This window comes from Anthonomus grandis, chromosome 7, assembly GCF_022605725.1.
Source record: "Anthonomus grandis grandis chromosome 7, icAntGran1.3, whole genome shotgun sequence".
In the NCBI taxonomy this organism is placed as follows: domain Eukaryota; kingdom Metazoa; phylum Arthropoda; class Insecta; order Coleoptera; family Curculionidae; genus Anthonomus; species Anthonomus grandis.
This window is the reverse complement of record NC_065552.1, coordinates 12,518,619-12,539,085: the sequence shown is the minus strand read 5'-3', so window position 1 is coordinate 12,539,085 and position 20,467 is coordinate 12,518,619. Positions and strand designations below refer to the sequence as shown.

General features: G+C 31.2%; 1 protein-coding gene and 1 long non-coding RNA gene across 3 annotated transcripts; one reads left to right on the top strand and one right to left on the bottom strand.

Annotated features, from left to right (window-relative positions):
- Window positions 1–491: 491 nt before the first annotated feature.
- LOC126738123 (uncharacterized) lies at window positions 492–3,237 on the bottom strand. Its single transcript, XR_007661224.1, has 3 exons — window positions 2,888–3,237; window positions 2,006–2,732; window positions 492–1,936 (listed from the first exon to the last, which is right to left on the bottom strand). It is a non-coding gene; the product is annotated as an uncharacterized LOC126738123 (long non-coding RNA).
- A 159-nt stretch (window positions 3,238–3,396) lies between these two features.
- On the top strand, window positions 3,397–19,857 carry LOC126738120 (reticulon-1-A). Of its 2 annotated transcripts, none has more exons than XM_050443287.1 (5): window positions 3,397–3,814; window positions 17,174–17,381; window positions 17,687–17,895; window positions 19,284–19,389; window positions 19,445–19,857. In XM_050443287.1, exons 1-5 carry the CDS (start codon window positions 3,622–3,624, stop codon window positions 19,491–19,493), a joined length of 765 nt encoding a protein of 254 aa, XP_050299244.1. In that variant the 5' UTR covers window positions 3,397–3,621; the 3' UTR covers window positions 19,494–19,857. The 2 variants fall into 2 exon arrangements, with proteins under 2 accessions (XP_050299244.1, XP_050299245.1); XM_050443288.1 differs by lacking the exon at window positions 3,397–3,814 and adding an exon at window positions 7,457–7,645.
- The last annotated feature ends 610 nt before the right edge of the window (window positions 19,858–20,467 follow it).

Below are 20,467 nucleotides of genomic sequence, written 5' to 3'. Positions count from 1 at the left end.
CAATAGCTCGTGGATTCTCATCCCTCCAAATTCGGCAATTCTGCTTGTTTACATAGCCATTTAACCAAAGGTGTGCTTCATCACTAAACAAAATTTTCATATGAAATCGTGGATCAACAGCAATCTTTCCTTCCGCCCATTCAGCTAATGTACGGCGCAAAAGATGATCCTGGGGTTTCAACTCCTGGATAAGTTGAATTTTATATGCTCGAAATCCGAGATCTTTGCGCAAAATTTTCCATAAAGTGGAGGGACATAAGTTCACTTGTTGAGAACGACGACGAATTGACACATTTGGATCATTATCAACACTATGCTGCACAGCAGCTATGGCTTGTTTTTCTCGAATTAATCTCTCTGAAGGACGATTATTAAAACTCACGTAATGCCCGATGTGTTTCTCGAATAGAACCATGTCTTTCAAAATAAATTTGAACAATTTGGAAACGTTGTTCTGGCGTGAGTCTGTTCATGATGAATTATTTATTATTGTCAAAATTTCCTACACTACTAAAAATATCTGAATTTAATATGTTATGGATATTTTGTAACGGTGGTTGGTAAATAAAATTGCATTGATTAGTAGCTGGACCCATCGTTGATAAAAATCGCTGTTAAATTCCTGATAATAGTTTGGAGAGGGGTTACCTGTAGCAGACGCTATTATCGGTGTTCCTGGGGGTTCCAGGTATGGCGGCAACCCTCTTGCTGCGGCTGTTTGTCCATTATTTCTATGGATTGCGCCCGTTTCAGCACTCGCTCTCGTAGAGGTGTTTATTTGGCCTGCCCCCGTAGATGCGTTGCCTTCTGGACTCGCCCCCGACTGTCGGTAATGGTCCTGTCGTATTCCTCTCTTCGATTAAAAAGCTCCTAGATCCATCCATGTTTGATGGTCTTCGAGATCTTAAGTTCCTCGGTGAATGAACTACTGGAGGTCGTGGATTACCCATAGATGTGGATTCTTTGTCCCAGTTGGGCAGCCAAGTTGTAATGGGATTTTTAGTCCCGGGGGTTCGTAGGTCAAAGAAACCACTAGTGTCGGGAAATCTCCGTTTATTCACCTCAGTTTCGGGTTTAGTTTTAACACCTTTTAATAATAAAATAGATAATATAAATTGCTAGCCAAGAACAGGACAGTTGTAACCTTACCTTTTAATAATAAAGGCACTAACCCGGATTAAAACCTTTTAACGACATCACGGAGTCAAAGGCGCCACACTTCTTTATCAAATGGTGACAAACGAAGGAATAATCATAAGACTACTCCGAGCAGAAATGTAGGCTTTAAAGAATGTCATACATTTCCACAAATAAAGAAAATATTTAAGACGCCCGATTTTCTAATAGAACAAACTATAGCAAAGATAGAGGTCGTTCCGCTACAGTATATACTTTTTTTTAAATGTTTTATTTCCTAAGATATGGCCCTGGGAAGTTTTAAAATTGTCACTCATGTTTATTCTAGGCACTAGGCACGCCATAGCAAACCAATGATAATTTATTATTGCATGTGTTAATTTCGAAAATTGGTGAATGCATCAGACAATTCATAGGAAAACAGATAATCAGCCACCTGTAATCGAAATACTTTAATAATTGCAAATAGTTTGCTTAAATGTAGTGGGTGATTTACCTCACCAAATACTTTAGAGCAACCTGTATAAGTTCTATCCACTTAATAAACAGTTAAGCATAGCAAATGTTAGGTTATAATTTTGTGCAAGCCACGTGGCAGAAACCTATTATCATTACATTACAAGCATGTAGAAAGCAGTGCGGCCACCAATTCATCAAGAACCTTTGAATTTCTTGACCGATTACAAATACTCATCTCTTCTGTATACTGTCATTATTATTTTACCCGGTTTAAAAAAGTTCAGGTTTGCTATTTTGCTAATATATAAAGGAAAACATCTCAAAAGGTTTAAAGAAAAACCTAAAGGTAAAAGTCTATGAAGACATACTCGTATTTATTAACGTATGAATAGGTTTAGCGGAGAAAAACTCGGATATATCTAATAAATTATCAAGATAAGTATGACTCTGATTGGAATAAACCGATTCAGAGAATTTCGCAAAGAGCTTTATCTACCTGTGGTAGTATTATAAGTATTATCGCGTAACCTCGGATACCTCACTAGAAGATTTTTTCACGCTGGTTATGTTTAAAAATTGGTTAGTCTCTCTTGTAACAATTTTTATAAAGAGTGTTTCATTTAACATTGAAGGTAGAAAATGCAGAATAATTAAAGGCGTTAGTACCCCGAGAAATTGGTCATTTTCGTAACGTCTTTTTGATCAAGGTAAATGCACGAGCGCATACGTTTTGATGGCTAGAATTAAGTTTTAAAATTAAAGTTTTAATTAGTAGACCATGCACCGTATTTACTAGATCTGGTACCGAGTGAGTTTTACCTATTTCCAAAGTGTATGTAGAAAGTGAATATTATATTACAGAAAACATGGTTTTTAGATCTTTTTCTAATGAGTTAATGAGTCACATATATTCGAAATGTTTAACTGAAAGATTCTAAGAATATAGGAGGATTGCATGTATATACTTACTGAACATTCAAATCTTCACAGAATATTGGATGGTCTATCGTTATTGCTATTTCGGAAACTACATAGAGTTACAACGTATATGAAGCGGAAATAAATGTAAATCCTTTTATGGTGTTTTTCCATTAATTGTAATAAATGGACTAAGGTAACATTCCTGATGTTCATTTCTACAATGAGACACATCGGAAAACAGATGAATAAGATATACTATATATATATATATATATATATATATATATATATATATATATATATATATATATATATAAAAAATAACAGTTTTTTTTTAAATTTAACAGCACTAGTATCTTTTATAGCATACTTCTTAAAGGCACTCTGTATATCGGGAGAGCAAGCAATTACTCTTGGTCACTTTTAAAAATCCTAATTTTATTCCAAAAGATCTTCCATAAGTTTTCCGGTAAGTGCAAATGTTAGTAAAACACTCTGTATGACTTTATGATTGTGTATCCATCTGAAATCATTTCTTTTTTAAACTTAAGAATAAAGATCGTTTAGAATTTAAACTTAATATTAAATGACTAACTACTTGTTATTTAATGATAAAATGATGACAACCTTTGATTTATGAAAATATTTAATCTTTGTGATAAAGTCTATTTAAGATAAGCTTCCGATGTAGATGAATATAGGTATAATTATTATCTGTCTACGCCGGTTAAACAAATCAATTACCCTGTGCTTCCTTATCAGTTATTTATTACTGTTATACATATCTATTATGTACTTAAAAGATAATGAAAAATTAAGGTCTATATCAAAGAGCACAATACGAAAAGCGTAACATAGAAAAGAAAGTGCCTCACAGTATCGTTTTGTCCTACTGCAGCGAATCCTACTGAATCGATTAGAAAACTAGACGCGTGCCCAGTAACGTCCTGGGTTATAAAAGGTCCGCTTACTCTTCGCCGGAACAAGGGAAACTTTTAATCATTAACTGGAAAATTTATTAAAATCTCATCGAGTAGTGTTTTGTGCAAAGTTTGTGCTACACGTAAATATATTTCGGTATCAGAATAAAATTTGATCTATAAAATGGCAGACGATCTCACAATCTCCGACCAGCTTATCAATATTGAGAAGGACGATGGCGTCAACGGGAAACCTGCATCACCCACCAAATTCGTCCCACTACCAGCTACGGCGAGCCCCACCCACGTTCAAAAACCTACTATCATGGAAAGCCCATCGCAGAGTAAATCTCTATTATGCATAATGTTTCATACAAGTAGGTTCATATTGATTTTTGTGGTATTTAGATACGTAGGATATTCTGCAATTCATTTAAAGTCCTTGATTCAGTAGTAAAATTTCGTTAATATTTATGATAATTGTATAGTTGGGCCTCAGAGAAAGATGACAAGTGTAAAGGATATCAGACATTCAGGCATTCTCCATGAATGTGGTGTCTAGTATTGATGGCTCCTCCTTACAATCAATACATTGATACCATCTATTGAAATTAATATTTTATCGTTTGTGTTAACATTATATCCTTGTCGTTAATTTAGTTTTGGGGTAAAATTAATTATTTTTCAAAAAATACATTATCAAGACCAACAGAAATATTAATATATAGCGTAAAAAACAATTCTGCTATAAAAATATTTTATAGTGTTCAAAAATCTGGTAAAGGAAGTTTTATTACGTTTTACATTAGATTCATAAATACGCCCTTCCTGACAAATTACTTTTCATTTTGTATATTAAACATTTTAAGCGCCCCTTGTAATTGTGCCAAGTAATCAGAATTTCAGTGTACAAAGAAATTCAACATTTTATACAGGTTGGTAAATGCATAATGATTTATATCTTATATAAGTTTATATCTCGTTTTAAAAACTTAGTTTTCATTATTGAATTTAGGTTTGATTTCTGCTAGAAGAGGGTCGATTTTAGTAGTATTTCAAGAGATTCGAGAATTATTGCTTAAATTCTAAAATAAAAACAACTTTGCTTTTAGGTTCTGCAAAAAGGGCATTATTACAGTTACACGACTAATAACTAAAAACAACATATATGACATAAAAATGCGTCCATGATTTGGTGTTTTGAAAGTTTGATATTTTAAATATTGGTATTAAATTTTAATTACCATTCATTCGATCTAACAAGTAACCCTATTTTACTTTTTATCAAATAACTATATATCTTCTATAAAATCACATTTCATAATGTTTCCAACTCAAATTTAATAATGAAAACCCCATATATAAAAAAAAATAGAATTTTTTGACCACCTGCAAATGTAATTGATTCACTAAATTTAGATTATCTAAAATATCTAATTACATGATTAAGGCCTCACTAATTTTCCAGATTCTTACAGAGCTTACAGTTTATTATTCAATATAATGACTAGCAATCTAAATTTTTTTGTTGAAATATATAGACTTTGGAGCTGATATATACGCTATTCGGAATTTAACTGGAATGAGTCAGAATGATGTCAACTTTGTTCTGCCTTGCTGTTACTCAATTTTATGACATGCTTTACTTATAGATTTTTCATGTAAATTTTTCTAGCTCAAATTTTTCCTGGTTTATTAAATAATGAATTAAAAAGTCTTCAAAAGATTAAAAAAAACCAAAACTACATTGTGCCTGATTATTCGCTTTCTTATTTGAAAGAAATAGAACTAGTATTACAATAGATACATTGAAAGCAATAATGATAGCATCTTTTGGAAGTATGTTTATATTCAACAGAATTTTGAGGTATTCAAAAAATATATTTTTTAGAATTGGTTTTAATAATTCAGCTGAAAACTATCATTTTATTTCCTAATTAATTTTTATAAGTGTATGTGAATCTTATTTATATACAACTTCTTAATTCATTAGTATTAATGTAAGAAGAAGAGAAGTATTATTATTAATTAAATAGTCATATTATTTTATTGTTCATATAAAAATAACCGGAAATATACAGGGGTAAATAATTATACAGGGGTGATTCAAAATTTAGTGCAATGATTTCAAGAGCGTATTTACTAGCCAAAAATAAGCACTTTTTTCATATTTTATATAAACTTGCTTGGTTTCTCTAGATACAGAGTGTAAAAGTTTTTTAATAAAATCGGGTTTTTATCAATTATTCAAAATTCTTTCAGCCGATTTAAATAAAATTTAGTAGGCTTATTTGTCGTTATAAAGGCCCTCCTTTGGTGGGAATAAAATAAATTTATTAATTTCAGTGGCGTTTCAGGGGGCTACCTACTTGATACTTATAGATAAAATTATGGTACGCCACCGCTTTTTTGACAATTCAATTTTTTTTTAGATTAAGCGGCCAATAATGTAACTTTCTTGCTTCCTGAGCCTTACTCGTATCTAGCTTTGTTTCCAGGAAAAGAATCAAAATCTGTGCCTGGCCCTATTAAAACACATAAAAAATTCGCATCGATTATTGAGATTCAAGATTTAATTTCCTTTTAAAATTTAACTTAGCCTAAGTAACAGATACATATACAAAAGCAAATTTTCATTAAAAAAAATATTTTTTTTTATTAAAAAAACTTTTACACTCTGTAACAAGTTAGGACATATGTTTTATGAAAAAAACTTCTTATTTTTGGCTGGTAAATACGCCCTTGAAATCTTTGCACTCAATTTTGAATCACCCTGTATAATGATTTTAAAAAATCCGTAGAAAATTCTCTGTATCGTTTGTGCTCAATCAAAATATTATGTTAATTATTGAAACATTTAAATTTAGCGCATTTTTCAGCACGACTTCGTTAGCCGGGAGCGCTTATTTTTACATATCCGCTCGCATGCATCTTTGCATTAATTGTCGAAGATAGGAAACGTATTATTTTCATTGTTTCCACCTCCCAGATATTCCTTGTCCACAAGTGATAGTATGTATATCCAAGTATTTAGACCACAGATTTAACTTTATGCTCCGCAGTCTTTTCACAATTCTGGAAAAATTCTTGTTTCATTATAACACCAATTTTTAAAGGTTGAGAGGTACTTAATCATGTAATTAGATAATTCAAACTTAATGAAACAATTACATTTGCAGGTAGTCAACAAATTCTAATTTTTTCCTGTACGGGGTATTCATTATTAAATTTGAAACATTATTTGATTAAAAATAAAATGGGGTTACTTAAAAATGAATCATAATTAAAATTATATACCAATATTTAAAATTTCAAACTTTAAAAAAACCAAATTATCGGTGCATTTTTATGTCATATATGTTGTTCATTTAAGTACGACAAAACTGTAGCTGTGGTCTTTTCAATACAAAAATTTACATCATTAACAACCGGGTTTTGTAAGGAAAAATCAACAATCTTGGATCTTGATTATCTACTAGGATCATCTGTTGAGTGCTTTCGTGCGAATGCATTTGGTAGTCTTTGGGACTTGGTACTCTATTTTGATCTGATTAAGAATCTTTCTAATTAAAAGTGACTGACTCAATGATTCACAATAAACCCACTAGTAAATGAAACTTTATTCAAATAATTGAATACAGTTTAAATTGCTTACAGTTCTAAGCCACTTATTCGACTTACAGCTGTTTTAAATTTTCGTTCTTAATGTTACATAATTATTACTAATAAAAGTGATAGACGGTACAATTAATAATGCTATCTTTTTTCTTTAATTCTAAGACTTATTTATATTAATTTTCTATATTGATTTATATAGCCAGATAAAAAGCTGAACAGACATTTACAAAACTGTAGTAGTAGAACATCACATAAATAATTAGGAAAATCGTAATATACTGCAAAGAAGCTCGCTATACTGGGCTTAGGTATTCTTAGGCGCCACGTAAATCTATAAATACCTATAGGCAAACGTTAAAAAAAGACCCTGTATACTAGACAAATTCACGCATTGCATTTGTGCGGCAGACGCGATTGTTCGCCAGCGATCCCGATATAAATATGTAGATCCTCGGCTAACTGCCAAAAAGCTATACTCCGATTTAGTGATACTTTTTCTGGTGCAACCTTAACTAAGTGTAGTAACTACTAACATCTGTTCACTATGGAAGAAATACGAACGGCCTTAAATAGTTTACGTGAAGAAAATCGTAAGTTTTTAGTGATAATTTTAGGACTGCTCCAGTTCTGTTTTTGTGTCATGATTCAACCTAATTAAAAAAAGTTCACTTTGATTTATGATTTTCGAATAATATAACTCTGTAACAGAAAAATTAAGTGAGTCACTACGAGTTATTTTAATCATATTATGAGTATTATGTAAATTAAAAATTAAAAAAAGTTTGTATATTACAATGTTTATATTATGGGGATTATACAGCCGCTTAAAATACCTATAAGAAAAAATAATATATTTTATCAAAATTATAAACTTTTATAAACCATAACAATAATAATAACCAAACTATTATAAATATATTAGGTATATATGTAAGTTACGAGTGAGAACATGCATTCCTTATAACTATTTCCCTTTCAAAATTAAAAGATAGCAATTTTAACCATTCTTTTTTTAAATACTCGAGGTATATTCCATAATAAAATTTACTTCTTATTACTTTTTTGTTTCAGTTTTTAAGACACTACATCATTTTTTCCTTTTTAAACACGTCAAATTAGATATACAGGGGGACGTTTAATTATGCATTTACTGAAGTTCTGTCAATCACCTCCTCACCTCCAGCTAACCTCACTTTAATATGTCAAATGGGAACCCCCATCGTGTAATACATCATAATAAGGAGCGTAAAATTCTCTATTCAACGGTACCAAAAAAAATGAAATCGGTAAATGTGTAAGCAAGTAGTTAGCGAAAATGTCTAGAAATAATGAATATTTTATTTACGCCAAACTTTGGTATGTCAAATGGCTACCCCATGGTGTGATACATTATTTTAAAGGGCATTCATTATGCTATCAATGGTTGTAAAAAAAATAAAATTGATTGACCAAGAAGCAATTAAAGTGTAAATCGGTAGGGTAGAAAAACAAATTTAATTAGTTTAACAAATTTATTTTCTTAAATGTTCAAAATGCACGCCGTTATTAGCAATACAATAAAAAAGCCTATTTTCAAACTCCTTACGAACATTGTCAAGGGTCTGCCGGCTAATTTCTCTGCATTCTTGAAATATTCTATTTCTTAAATTCTCAATACTCTCAGGTGGGGTTTTATAAACGCATAGATGCGTTACTCTCATGTCAACTTATGCTGGCCAGCAGCCTTCTGGTACTGTCAAAAGATACAAGAAAGAATGCAAAGACATTGAAATCGAGTGCCTTAATATTATTCGCCAATACAATCGTCACATGGGAGGGGTTGACCTAATGGACAACCTTATAGGAAGATATCGAATAAAACTAAAGAGTAGAAAAAATTATTGGCTTTTTAAGTAGCCCCAAAGAAAAAAGTCTAGTGGGGTTAGGTCCGGAGACCGCGCAGGCCATTCGATTGCACTACGTCTGCCAATCCACTTTTAAAAGGAAAATTATTTCTATTCTTTCAGCTAGCGTATACACCATTTTATTAACTCACTGTTTTAACTAAAATTGAAAAATTGCACGCGTCAAACTGACAGTTTTAACAATAATAAATCGCCTGCTTTTTAAACGCATTAAAAATGTAAGGTATTGCAGTGTTTTTTTGTACCTATTAGGTAGGTTTCGCAAAAAATATAGGTGAAATAAATACACATACAAAGTTAGCAAAGATTTTTGCAAAAAATTTGAAGACACTCTTTTTTCTCGCAAATAACGGTACACATTCTTTACTTAAAAAAATAAATAATTTGTTGAACTAAATGTACTGTTTGTTACCACACATTTTAACTTCTAAATTGCTTGTATTTTTTTTTTGATGATCTATTATAAAAAATGTAAGAATTTTAAAATGATGTAGGTACCACACTAAAAGTATTCATTTAAAATACTAAAGTTTGGCGTAAATAAAATATTCATTATTTCTAGACATTTTCGCTAACTATTTGCTTACACATTTACCGATTTCATTTTTTTTGGTACCGTTGAAAGGAGAATTTGGTATAACTCTCAATAGGTCACATAGAAACCGAATACAGTAATCCTAAGCAACTTAAAATCAAGAGTTTTTTTTCCTTAAAGTTTAACGGAGTCAACTCCGCTATCGAGAATTAGCACTTCTCACGGTTATAACTAATCTATACCATTGAATATTGGATATTACAGTAAAGTCAGCGTTTCCTCAAGAGGAAAACATAATTCAGGTTGTTTGCTCCATATCTGGCATGCCGTTGAGCTAAATTTAGCAATTTGTAGGAATTTGGACTGGACTTGGTTCCTGTGTGAAATAGGGAGAATGAGATTTTTGATGGTAGTTAATTTAAAGTCATCTATGTGTTTCTACAAACATATTTAATTACATATCCAACTACAGTATCCAATTACCATGAATTAATAGATAGATATGTACCAGAATTATTTGTAAGTGTTGTTGAAAGTTTTTTGACCAATTACTTAAAATTAGAGTTTGCTTTATTACGTAGCTTAATTCGAAATTTGGATTGTTCTTTTATCTATTTATATTTCCTCATGATTACTTGACTAGTTTTTGCAATACTTTATTTTTCCTATTATACTAGCCAATTTGTTTATGTTTTTAAACATAGTTTTGAAATTAATAATAATTTTGAAATTAACCTCTTCGAATTCAAGAGGTTAATTTCATTTAAGTGGCCTATAATTCAACTTACGAGACAGTTTTACCACTAACCAAAACTCTTTATTTTACTCTCGACACGTGTTTCGCTAACCATGTTAGCATCTTCAAGAGAAGATTAAGACTGCTCAGTTGGTAAAACTGTCTCGTAATTTCAGTGTCACATCAAAGGTTCCCACCATAGGACTATTGGCCTTTAATTATTGAAAAAGGGGTGATTTTTTTTTCTCTTCAAGACAGCTCTAAATTTCTATTATAGATAAATGGTATAATTCCATAGGGATGTTCTAAAATAGAAGGCATACAGACGTTTTGGTTCTATAAATTTTTTTAAAAATAGAATTATATTAGGGACAGGGTTATTTCTATGAATTATTACTAAAACTTTTATGTTTTGAAAAACAAAAAAAAACAATTTGGAGTGTGATATTACGTTTACTAAGAGCAATTTGATTTTTATACAACGAGTATTCTTTCAGTGATTGGAAATTTTAAAATTAACTTTAATGAGGTTTCTAAATCGAGTAAAGTTGAGTATTGCTTTTAGTCTTATCTTCCAAAAGTATCTCTCGAGGATTTTTGAATCTCCTGTGCTATGTTGATTCTCTTGGTCTCTTTTATATCAAGGATAAAATAGCTTTTATCATTCATCAATAGGACAGGGTATTTCATTAGGGTTGTTCACTGGAAGGTTTCTTATGTTTCATTTGTGTAGTAGCAGACATTCATTTAAGGAGCTTCTAAAGCATTTGTATTGATATTTGATTTTTCAATGACAGGATATCTAGAGACAAAATTAGCGCGGCGAATTATTTTTGTTTGCCTTTTTTATATTTAATAAAATAATCGATTTCTTACAGTTTTAGTAGCCATTGGACTAAAGGGCCGTTTGTTCCTTTGGGGAAATAAACCTATTCTAATCCTTTCTGGCCATACAGCACAGTGAATTTGTTACCATATGGTCGGAAATACTTGCATCAAAAAAGTATGGCTGATAATTCCCTCTCAGTTTATTCCTACTAGGTTTAAAGTAAAGTACCAGAAGCGTAGATAGCGATAGGATGTCTATTTTAAGATAGTGTGGCATGTATTAAAAGAAATAGAAGTATTTGTTGTTTGTACGGATCGTTCTGTAAAATCAAGATAAGATAATACGCGCTCTTAGGTTAAAATAGGCTTGCATAATTTGAAACAATCAATAATTTTTATATGGATTACTTTTTCATTTTTCTTTAGCATTAAATAAGAAGTTTCGTAATTTCATAAACTTTTTTGAGTTTGATAACGTTTTGATTGGCTAGATTTCTTTTTAGACTTGGGTTAATTCCTTGTGATGTCACAACATTACGTAAAAATTACATTTTCGGACCTTTTTTAAAAAACAATCGGCTTTGTCAAATTATCACTTGGCAATTTCGATTTTTAATTTAACTCAAATTTTGAAACTGCTAGTTTAAGATTTTGAATATGTCTTTGCAAACTTTTGCTTAAAATTAATTAAACCATTCATATTTTATTTTGAAGATCTTTTAAAATTTCATCTATTATAGTGCCCATTGCCTATAAAATAGGTAGTTTTTTTATTTGAGTTCGGCGCAATTTCAAATTGATAAAAAACCACGTACTAAATCAGGAATAAAAAAATATTGTGTGAATAAATCAATTATAGAAAGCGATTCCTCGGATTTTAAATGTTTGGCGTGTTTTTTTTCTGTTCGTAATCCCTTATGTTTTTTTTTTTGTTTTTTTCTTTAGTTTTCTGGTTATATGTAGACTAAAGAACGCAAAAAACAGAAACACATGGCGGTAGGTAGGGGAGACCGGGGACAATTGAAACAATTTCCAAATATTAATTTTTTTCTCTTAGAGAAAATCATATTTACAGCTAAAAAATTTTTTACAAGGATATTTATTAATTCCTTGTATATTTTAAATCAGGTTATTTTACTTATTATATAATGCCTGTAAGATATTAAAGGAAACATATAGCCTTGTATATTGTTTCAATTGTCTTGGAGACGGGGACAGTTTAAACACATACCAGGGAGCACAGACAGTTGAAACACCATTAAGAATAAACAAAATATTTATTTTAATACTGAAATAACATTCAATTTAGAAATACGAAGAAAAAAACATTGATACATATAATTTTTACACTTAAATAAAATTTTTTTTTAAAAGTTTTAAACAACATAATAATTAACCTAATACTGAAATAAAGATAAATTAGCAAAGTAGAATATTTATTCTGACATGCAGTTATGACAGATATACAAATCTTCTTGACGAGTGCATTCTACATGTGACCATTGGTGGCAATCAATGCATTGCACCCATTTTTCCCCTGAACGGTTATTTCTATACGATTCCAAACATACTAGACAAAAACAGTCTTCATTGTCACTGCTGCTATCGTCCTGACTATTCTGTTGACGAGTTTTTTTGGACACTGGTGTTTTTGATGTAATTTTTGGATCACCAATTTTTTTTTCAGTTTCTTCTTTTTTTTGCTTCATATTCTTGTTGAATAGCATCTTTTTCTGGTGTGTCCGTATAAATGGTGGATTTTCTACTTTTGCGTTTCCCTGTAGTTTTCCGAGGAAGAGCTTTTGGTAACGGCCTTATTAGCTCAGGTGAAAACGCATCCAACGAGAGGTTAGAGGCTGACTGGATACTTGTAGATGCAACTGGAGGCGGGGTGCTTGGTGGCTCTAACGAAACAGTTCCGCTTGTTGCTTGTGCTGCTTAAATCTTTATTCTCTCTTGAACCTACTGCCTGGACTTCTTGGAGGATATTTAACTGCAAATTTTCGGGAGCAGGTCTGTCAGTTACATATGATGGAGCAAAATCTAAAGCCGTAAAAATATCTCGATTAAACGGCCATATACCAGTGCACTGGAATCCAGCAACAATATTAGATTGTGTTAAAACCTTAGAGAGACTCTGTTTAACGATGCTGGGGATGTTATAAATTGTCATCGTTTTGCCTGGGTTGTTTCTCATCCAAGAATCGCAAGTTGAATTTACAGCTTTTTTAAATTAACCATAAATCGACCGATCCAAAGGTTGTAGTTTATGTGAACAGTGTGGGGGAAATGAGAGGACAACAATGCCGTTTTCTTTGCAAAAGTCCAAGCATGGTATGCTTACATGAGATTGATGGTTATCTATTAAAAGCAAAACTTTATTTTCAATTGAACTGTTGGTATGTTTTTGAAAGTGTCTTAAGTATAGCAAGAATTCATCTTCTTGCATCCATCCACTAACATTTCCTGCTCCAATGCACGCAGGTGGACCGTCACGAACGAAATGATCCTGATATCTTAATCTTGGAAAGATAAAGATTGGTGGGATGCTATTTCCAATTGCATTTACCGCTATTGCCACTGTAACCAAAGTGCCACGTTCTCCTGATGTAAGTGCCCCTACCTGTTTACGCCCCTTTTCTGCTACCATTTTAGCAGGTTTTTGGACCGTCGTAACACCGGTTTCGTCTATATTATAAATGTCCTTCGCTTAGAATTTATATCTGTCTATTACCATGGCAAGATTGTCAAAGAAAAGTTGTACATTTGTTGGGTTAAAACTGGTCGCTCTTGAAAGGCTTGTAGCCTGGGACAACTGATTGATAGTTCATGATAACGTTTCAAACACTGGAAAACCAATCTTCTCCTGCCAATGAGTTTTTAGTCCATGTATTCGGCATTTTCAATGAATATTTTACGGCTATTTGGTAGGCCAGTTTACGTATTTCTTTTGGCGATAGACCGTAAAATATTTGAGATGCCTTTATTATGTATTTAACAATGGATTTTTCCTGCTTAACGTTAAATACTCGTCGTACGCACCTATATCCCATTGTTATAGTTTCAGTGGAGCCTTGTTCAATAGATTCTTTTTTTTTTCTTAATAAATCTGCCTAATGTAACATGATTCAGTTCAAACAAATCTACCGCAGACCTTACGGATGCTCCATTTTCAATAACCTCCCTATACGCATTTTCGTAAACCAAGTTGGATTTGGTACCTCTATTTGTTTTCCTGACCCTTTCACGTGGCATTCTATAACAAAATAATAGCCATCAGAGAGTTTGTTACAATCAGTTAATCAATTTATGCAAAAATAATACCAAAAGCCTTCTATAAATTATGTTTCAACCGTCTCCGTAAAATTATTTACATCTTGTTTCAATTGTCCCCTTCAGGTTTTTTTTGGCAAAATATTATTTTTCTTTAAACTCTTTAATTAAAACTAACAAGTTTAGGCTGCTAAACCTAAGCAAAAACATAAAAAAATTGATTAAAAACAAAAAAGTGATGTACTTACACTTAAATTTCTTGTTTCCGCACTTTTTGGATGAAACGTAAAAATTACTTTGTTGATATAAAATAAGAGAGCCGAGCGCAAACACACCCATTTTGCTCAACTGCTAGTTTCACACTGTCGAGCAGAAATGTGGAATTAGTGAAACGTTGTGAGGCTGCATACACGAGTTTTTACCTTCGCATCTAAAAAAAATGGCGGCTGTTTCAACCGTCCCCTGTTTCAATTGTCCCCAGTCTCCCCTACTATCTTTGTTTATTTTGCTACAAACTTATCCTTTTATTATTTAACTCTCCGTGCTAACTTTCTTTCTTTAAAACGTATTTTTATACATTCCAATGAATAAAATCATAAGAATCTGAAATAAAAGATTTGACGTTACGGTCTATTAAATGTCAAAGATACAATTATTATATCCGATTTATTTATTATCTTAATGATGGCATAACTGTATTTTGCATATGTAAGATATAGTCGCCATCAGACATATTTTTATTTTCGACACTTGTCAAAAAACCTGCTTGAACCAGACAAGTTGTGACAGGTAAAAAACAGAAACGGAAATTTTCACAGGTTGGTTAAAATAAATTATGTCTGGCTGCGATTTAAGTAATATTCCTAGGTCGTATACGCTTACAGGTAGTTTTTTTTAATATGCGTTTGTAGGGATCCAAATATGATATAATGTTAATATAATCAGATGGACAAAATTTAAATGGAATTTTTTTTCATTACAAAGCTTAATCCATCAAGCGTAATTATGAAAACGTGGCATCATTTAATTTTATAGAGGTTATGTAATATCAGTTGAAGAGGTAAAACGAGGTCCAAATTACGCTACCGGAATGTTATTATATTGTCCAATTGTTATTGTATTTGCGTTAATATAGACTAGGAATGAAAATAAAGTCGAAATCGATCTCTAAGAATCGATTCGACTCGTTTAAGGCATGCCTTCTTACACTTGAAAATAATATGCAAAAAAGGCCTTTGGCTTTGGAATAGAATCTAAAAAACTCTCTTGGCATCATTATTTAAAACACCTATTATGGAAGATTTAATACTCTTCTCTTGTCTCATTTTTGTAAAGTTAAGTTTATGACATTTGTAAATAGTAATGAAAAATTGCCTATTTTGTACATTATTTACCGATGAACTATTCAAAATTTGAAAATTTTATTCAACAGATGATTATATATTTTTTGTTTCATTATTTCGCTTAAAATGTTGGTTTAAACAGCTTTAGTTTTTATATCTTGCGCCTAAGCCACAAATGTAAAACGTGATTTTTACTAGCAACTGTTAAATAAGTTTATCAGTAACGTAGAGCACATAAAAAACATTCTCTTTATACACTCTATTTCAAAATTCATGATATTTTTGTTGACATTATGTGTCAAAAAATTACAAGCTCTTAGAATCAAATTTTCTATTGAAATATGTAAAAATATATCAGGCATTTCATTTAAAACTAGACAATTTGGGCAATTTCGTGTCAAAGCTGAGGTCGCATTTACGTAACATATCTTTTTACTAAATTTAAATTTGTTTTGCTTAAAAAGAAACGAAGTTAAAGAGTAGTCGCTTTATCTTGGGCTACCATATTTCAATAAGTGATTTAATTGTGCTGTCAAGGAAAAAATAATTTTTATTCTAGTTTTAAAATCACCCACTAATTATGGATGCAGAGTATCATCCATAATTTGAATATATCATCTAGATCCATAAATAACATCATAATTAGAAGAAGGAGAGCAATATATAAGATGTTTCTTAAGTAAATTATAACAAAATCGACGATGTTCTCAACAAATATTTTAACTTGGTGATTGATCGAAATCGAAAAGAGTCACTAAGTTGATCTTCTATATTGTCTATAATTTATTTCCTGAAATTATTCCCTAATCTCTCTAAGAAGAATTACTTGGTAACTAACTTTACATACCAGGAATATTAGAAATTTCGTTTTATGTTAAATAACAGCCCGACAAGGCTATATTTTACTTCAGAGAAAAAAATTGAGAAAAAAAAATAGGTGGTGGATAAAGTTAGGAAAAAGACAGACTGCTTTTAATTATTTTTTAAATGTTCTTATTGATTTTATTGACAAAAGCTTAACTAAGAGGTGATTGTTAGTTGGCAATGGCATTAGTTGTTAGTCTAGGTTAGGCTTTATGTGAGTGGGGCACCTTGTGTCCCTCCACTGTGACCCTAGGTCTATTGTAGCTTACTCCTAGGTGTTTATAGTTTTCCAATAAAGCCGCGTATTAATTATTAGCTTTAAATCACAATATTAGAGGTAGTTTAAAGCGTTAACCCACTATAATTAAACACAAATTCCTAATATGACTTAGTTCCTAAATGGGGATAAAAGCGGAATTATATTCCAAAATCGTTGTACTTATATTCGAATTCCAGACATTCATTGGATAAATTCGGATTATTATCGCCATACCGCCTATATAGTATTTTATAAAAAAAAACCCTTATTTTTTTTTTCAAGAAACATACATTTTGTTATTAATGTTTTAGGGATACACATAAGCCATATAAGAGTTTCAACTGAAAGACTTTTATATTTGTTTTTTACATTTTAGTGGAAGGATTCATTTACTGGAAAGATCCTAAGAAGTCCGGTCCAGTATTTGGAGGTGTATTAGTAATTCTCTTGGCTCTCACCTATGCCTCCCTTATTAGTGTAATCGCTTACACGTCGCTTTTTGCCTTAACATGCACTATCTCCTTCCGAATCTACAAGAACATCATGCAGGCCGTCCAGAAAACTGGCGAAGGACACCCATTTAAGTAAGTATAGTAGATTTGGATCAAATCATTATTTTTATCAGGAGAATCCTGCGAAGTGCTTAAAGGCCTAATAATTTTATGATTAAAAAATTTAATAAAAAATAAGTTGAACTAGCAGTATGTTGAAGTGACAAAAATATAAAAGCCCAATTACTTTATAAATAACTATTAGGTTTGACCATCTATTGGGAAATTCAAAATTCAATAATAATAATTATTATTTTAATTATTAATTTCTCATTGAGATGTTACAAGTTTTATCTTTTGTTTTCGTGTTATGAATACCCTTGGTAACTTTATTTTAGAGAATACTTGGAAATGGATATGTCCTTATCTCAAGAAAAAACCCAACAAATATTACAAGTCGCAGTGGCTCACTTAAATGCCGCCATGATCGAATTCAGGAGGCTCTTTTTGGTAGAAGATTTAGTAGACTCTATCAAGTTTGGAGTACTTTTATGGGTACTGACCTACCTCGGTTCGTGGTTTAATGGAATGACCCTTCTAATAATGGGTAAGCAACTTTTACCTATAAAGGAGAAAAAGGTATATTTGAACATTTTGACAAACTGATTTTTTATTTCCAATGAATTATAAACTAACTTTAACATGACATTTGATCAAATCAATAACTTGAACATAAATAATAAAATATATTCCATGTTAAGACAGATGTCAGATAATATAAGATAGGTTATTTGTAATGTGTAGCTAATCACTTATAATTAATTAGATTTAATAGCTTTAAAAAATAGGTAATACTCCCTAGGCCAGTCTCTAAATGTATATTAAGCAATGGGCCCATTAGTTAAGAGTTTAAAGTTTCTGTGTTGGGCTTAGATGCTGATAAACCATTTTGTTCTATGTAACAGGTCTAAAAACCCTAGAGACTCTGTCTTTCTAAGGCTATCTGTTTTTGCTAATTTTCTTTATGGCAATTAAGACGAGCCTCTTTTTGTGTTGTTTTTGTTTTTTTTTACAACTTAATTAAAAAAAGAAATAAATTGATATACTAAATGAGATTTGTTAACCAGGTTTATCAAAAGAAAAAAACTTTCTGTATAAACTGCATATGTAACGAGGTCTAAGTGAAATAGGATATGTCGCTTTGAAAAATTGACCTCGTTCTACTAAAGGTTGAAAAAATAATAGTAGCTTCTCCTATTAAAAACCCACAAGCCGCTACTGTAGTAGTACAATATTTTTGCGCAACTGCATACTTGGATATCGATGGTTACATTTTGTTGTCTTGAGATTTCCTCACAATAATTGAAATAGCAGAGAATCCATCATCATCTAACCATTGAACTAACATGTGAATTATAGAATTTTTTCTTTGGAAAAAACTGCTACATGTTTGGACCACCGAAGTTATGCCAATATCGAAATTCAGAATGCATGAATGTTTAATCATCTTTGTAATTCAATATTCTACAGAAGTTGACTATAATTTAGTATTATTGTATATACTACTGAGTAGAATTTTCTAATTCAAAGTTCTCCAAAGTACAAATCAGCATGAACAACCAATTAAACTATATGTATTTTCTCTGTAATTTGTTTCGTAGATTTTTGTTCTTATTTTGTTTGTTTTACGTACGCACCATTTTCTACAAAAACGCCACATTTTTTCCCTTAAACCAAAATATTATACTATACGAGGAGGGAAAAGCGAAGATTTCTGCCGAAGCTTACTGTTAGAAGTGAATAGCAATACGACTGTCTGCGAGAACATTTAATTATGTATGTTTCATCAAAATAGAAAATGTAAATTTTGTTTCTTGAGACTGCACAATTCGATGCTTGTGAAAAACGTTATTTAAATACAAAATCAAAGTAAATGTTCAAATTAAACCTCTTATCTCTACTTATATGTTGCGCAGTATTAACGAGTTATTTTAGCTTGGGTGGCTCTCTTTACTCTTCCAAAAGTCTATGAAGTGAATCAGGACCAGATTAATGCAAACTTGGAAATCGCAAGAACAAAAATGGCTGAAATTACAACCAAGTAAGAATATTTTAAAGTAAACCTATTTCCATATGACTTATTGAATATATTTTAGGGTTAAGATGGCTACTCCATTTGGAAAGAAAGATGAAAAAGTAGAGTAAAAACCATACAGTAAGAAAATAAATTTAATAAGTTTAAAGCTTCGTATTTACTATACTTAATATCAAAAGGTGTCGTTTTCTTTTCTAAAAATTTAAAGTTAGAAAAAAAATGTATATTAAATCTGGTATAAGTGAGTTTAAACTAGGTGTTTAAATTAAATTGACTTAATGAGTCTATAAATACTATAAGTACGCTTTACTATGTTATAGTTCACGACTTGCGAATGTTGTTTTTTAATGAATTACGCGATACACGCATGTTTTGTAAAATATTTGAGATATATTTTCTATTTATAAGCTATAAATTATTATTATGTTTTAAGAATTTAAGATTTTAGTAAATGTATATTATTTACACCCTTCCTATGCTGTGTTTTTTTTTCAAAAATATTTCCAGTGTTTTTTTGCGCTCGTCACTTTCGAGGTATTTAATATATACCGAGGGGTAAAACGTAGTAATTTTTAACAAATGAAGACTTTGCTAGCAATACAGGAAAATCCTCTTCTTTTAATGGGAAGTGAGTCTATAGCACTGTTATAGTAAATCATAAGGTGATCATAGGATAAGCAGAGCGGAGTGCAGAACTCTAACAAACCTGGATTTTTAAATATAGGGACCATCTGCGACACGGTGCAGGCTTCTGTGGTGAGGCTGGACATACCGGCATGACCTACTCGCTCGGGGAGCACGCTACTGAAGTATTTACTGAATTAAAATGCGAATAAATTCTAGAATACGTATACTGCAACACAGTGTTTATATGTATGTAATGCAGATTGCAGTTGCTATTAAGCAGATTATAGCAACTCACTGTTTATTTCGACCGGTCAATATTTGTTTCCATCTTTTATTGCCTTAAAAAGTTATATTTAAATTAATAAAAAAAATATTATGTACAATAATGTTTTACATCTAAATTAATAAACACCTTGCTATATTGTTGAAGTTTTTTGTCTAAACGAATCATTTTTTA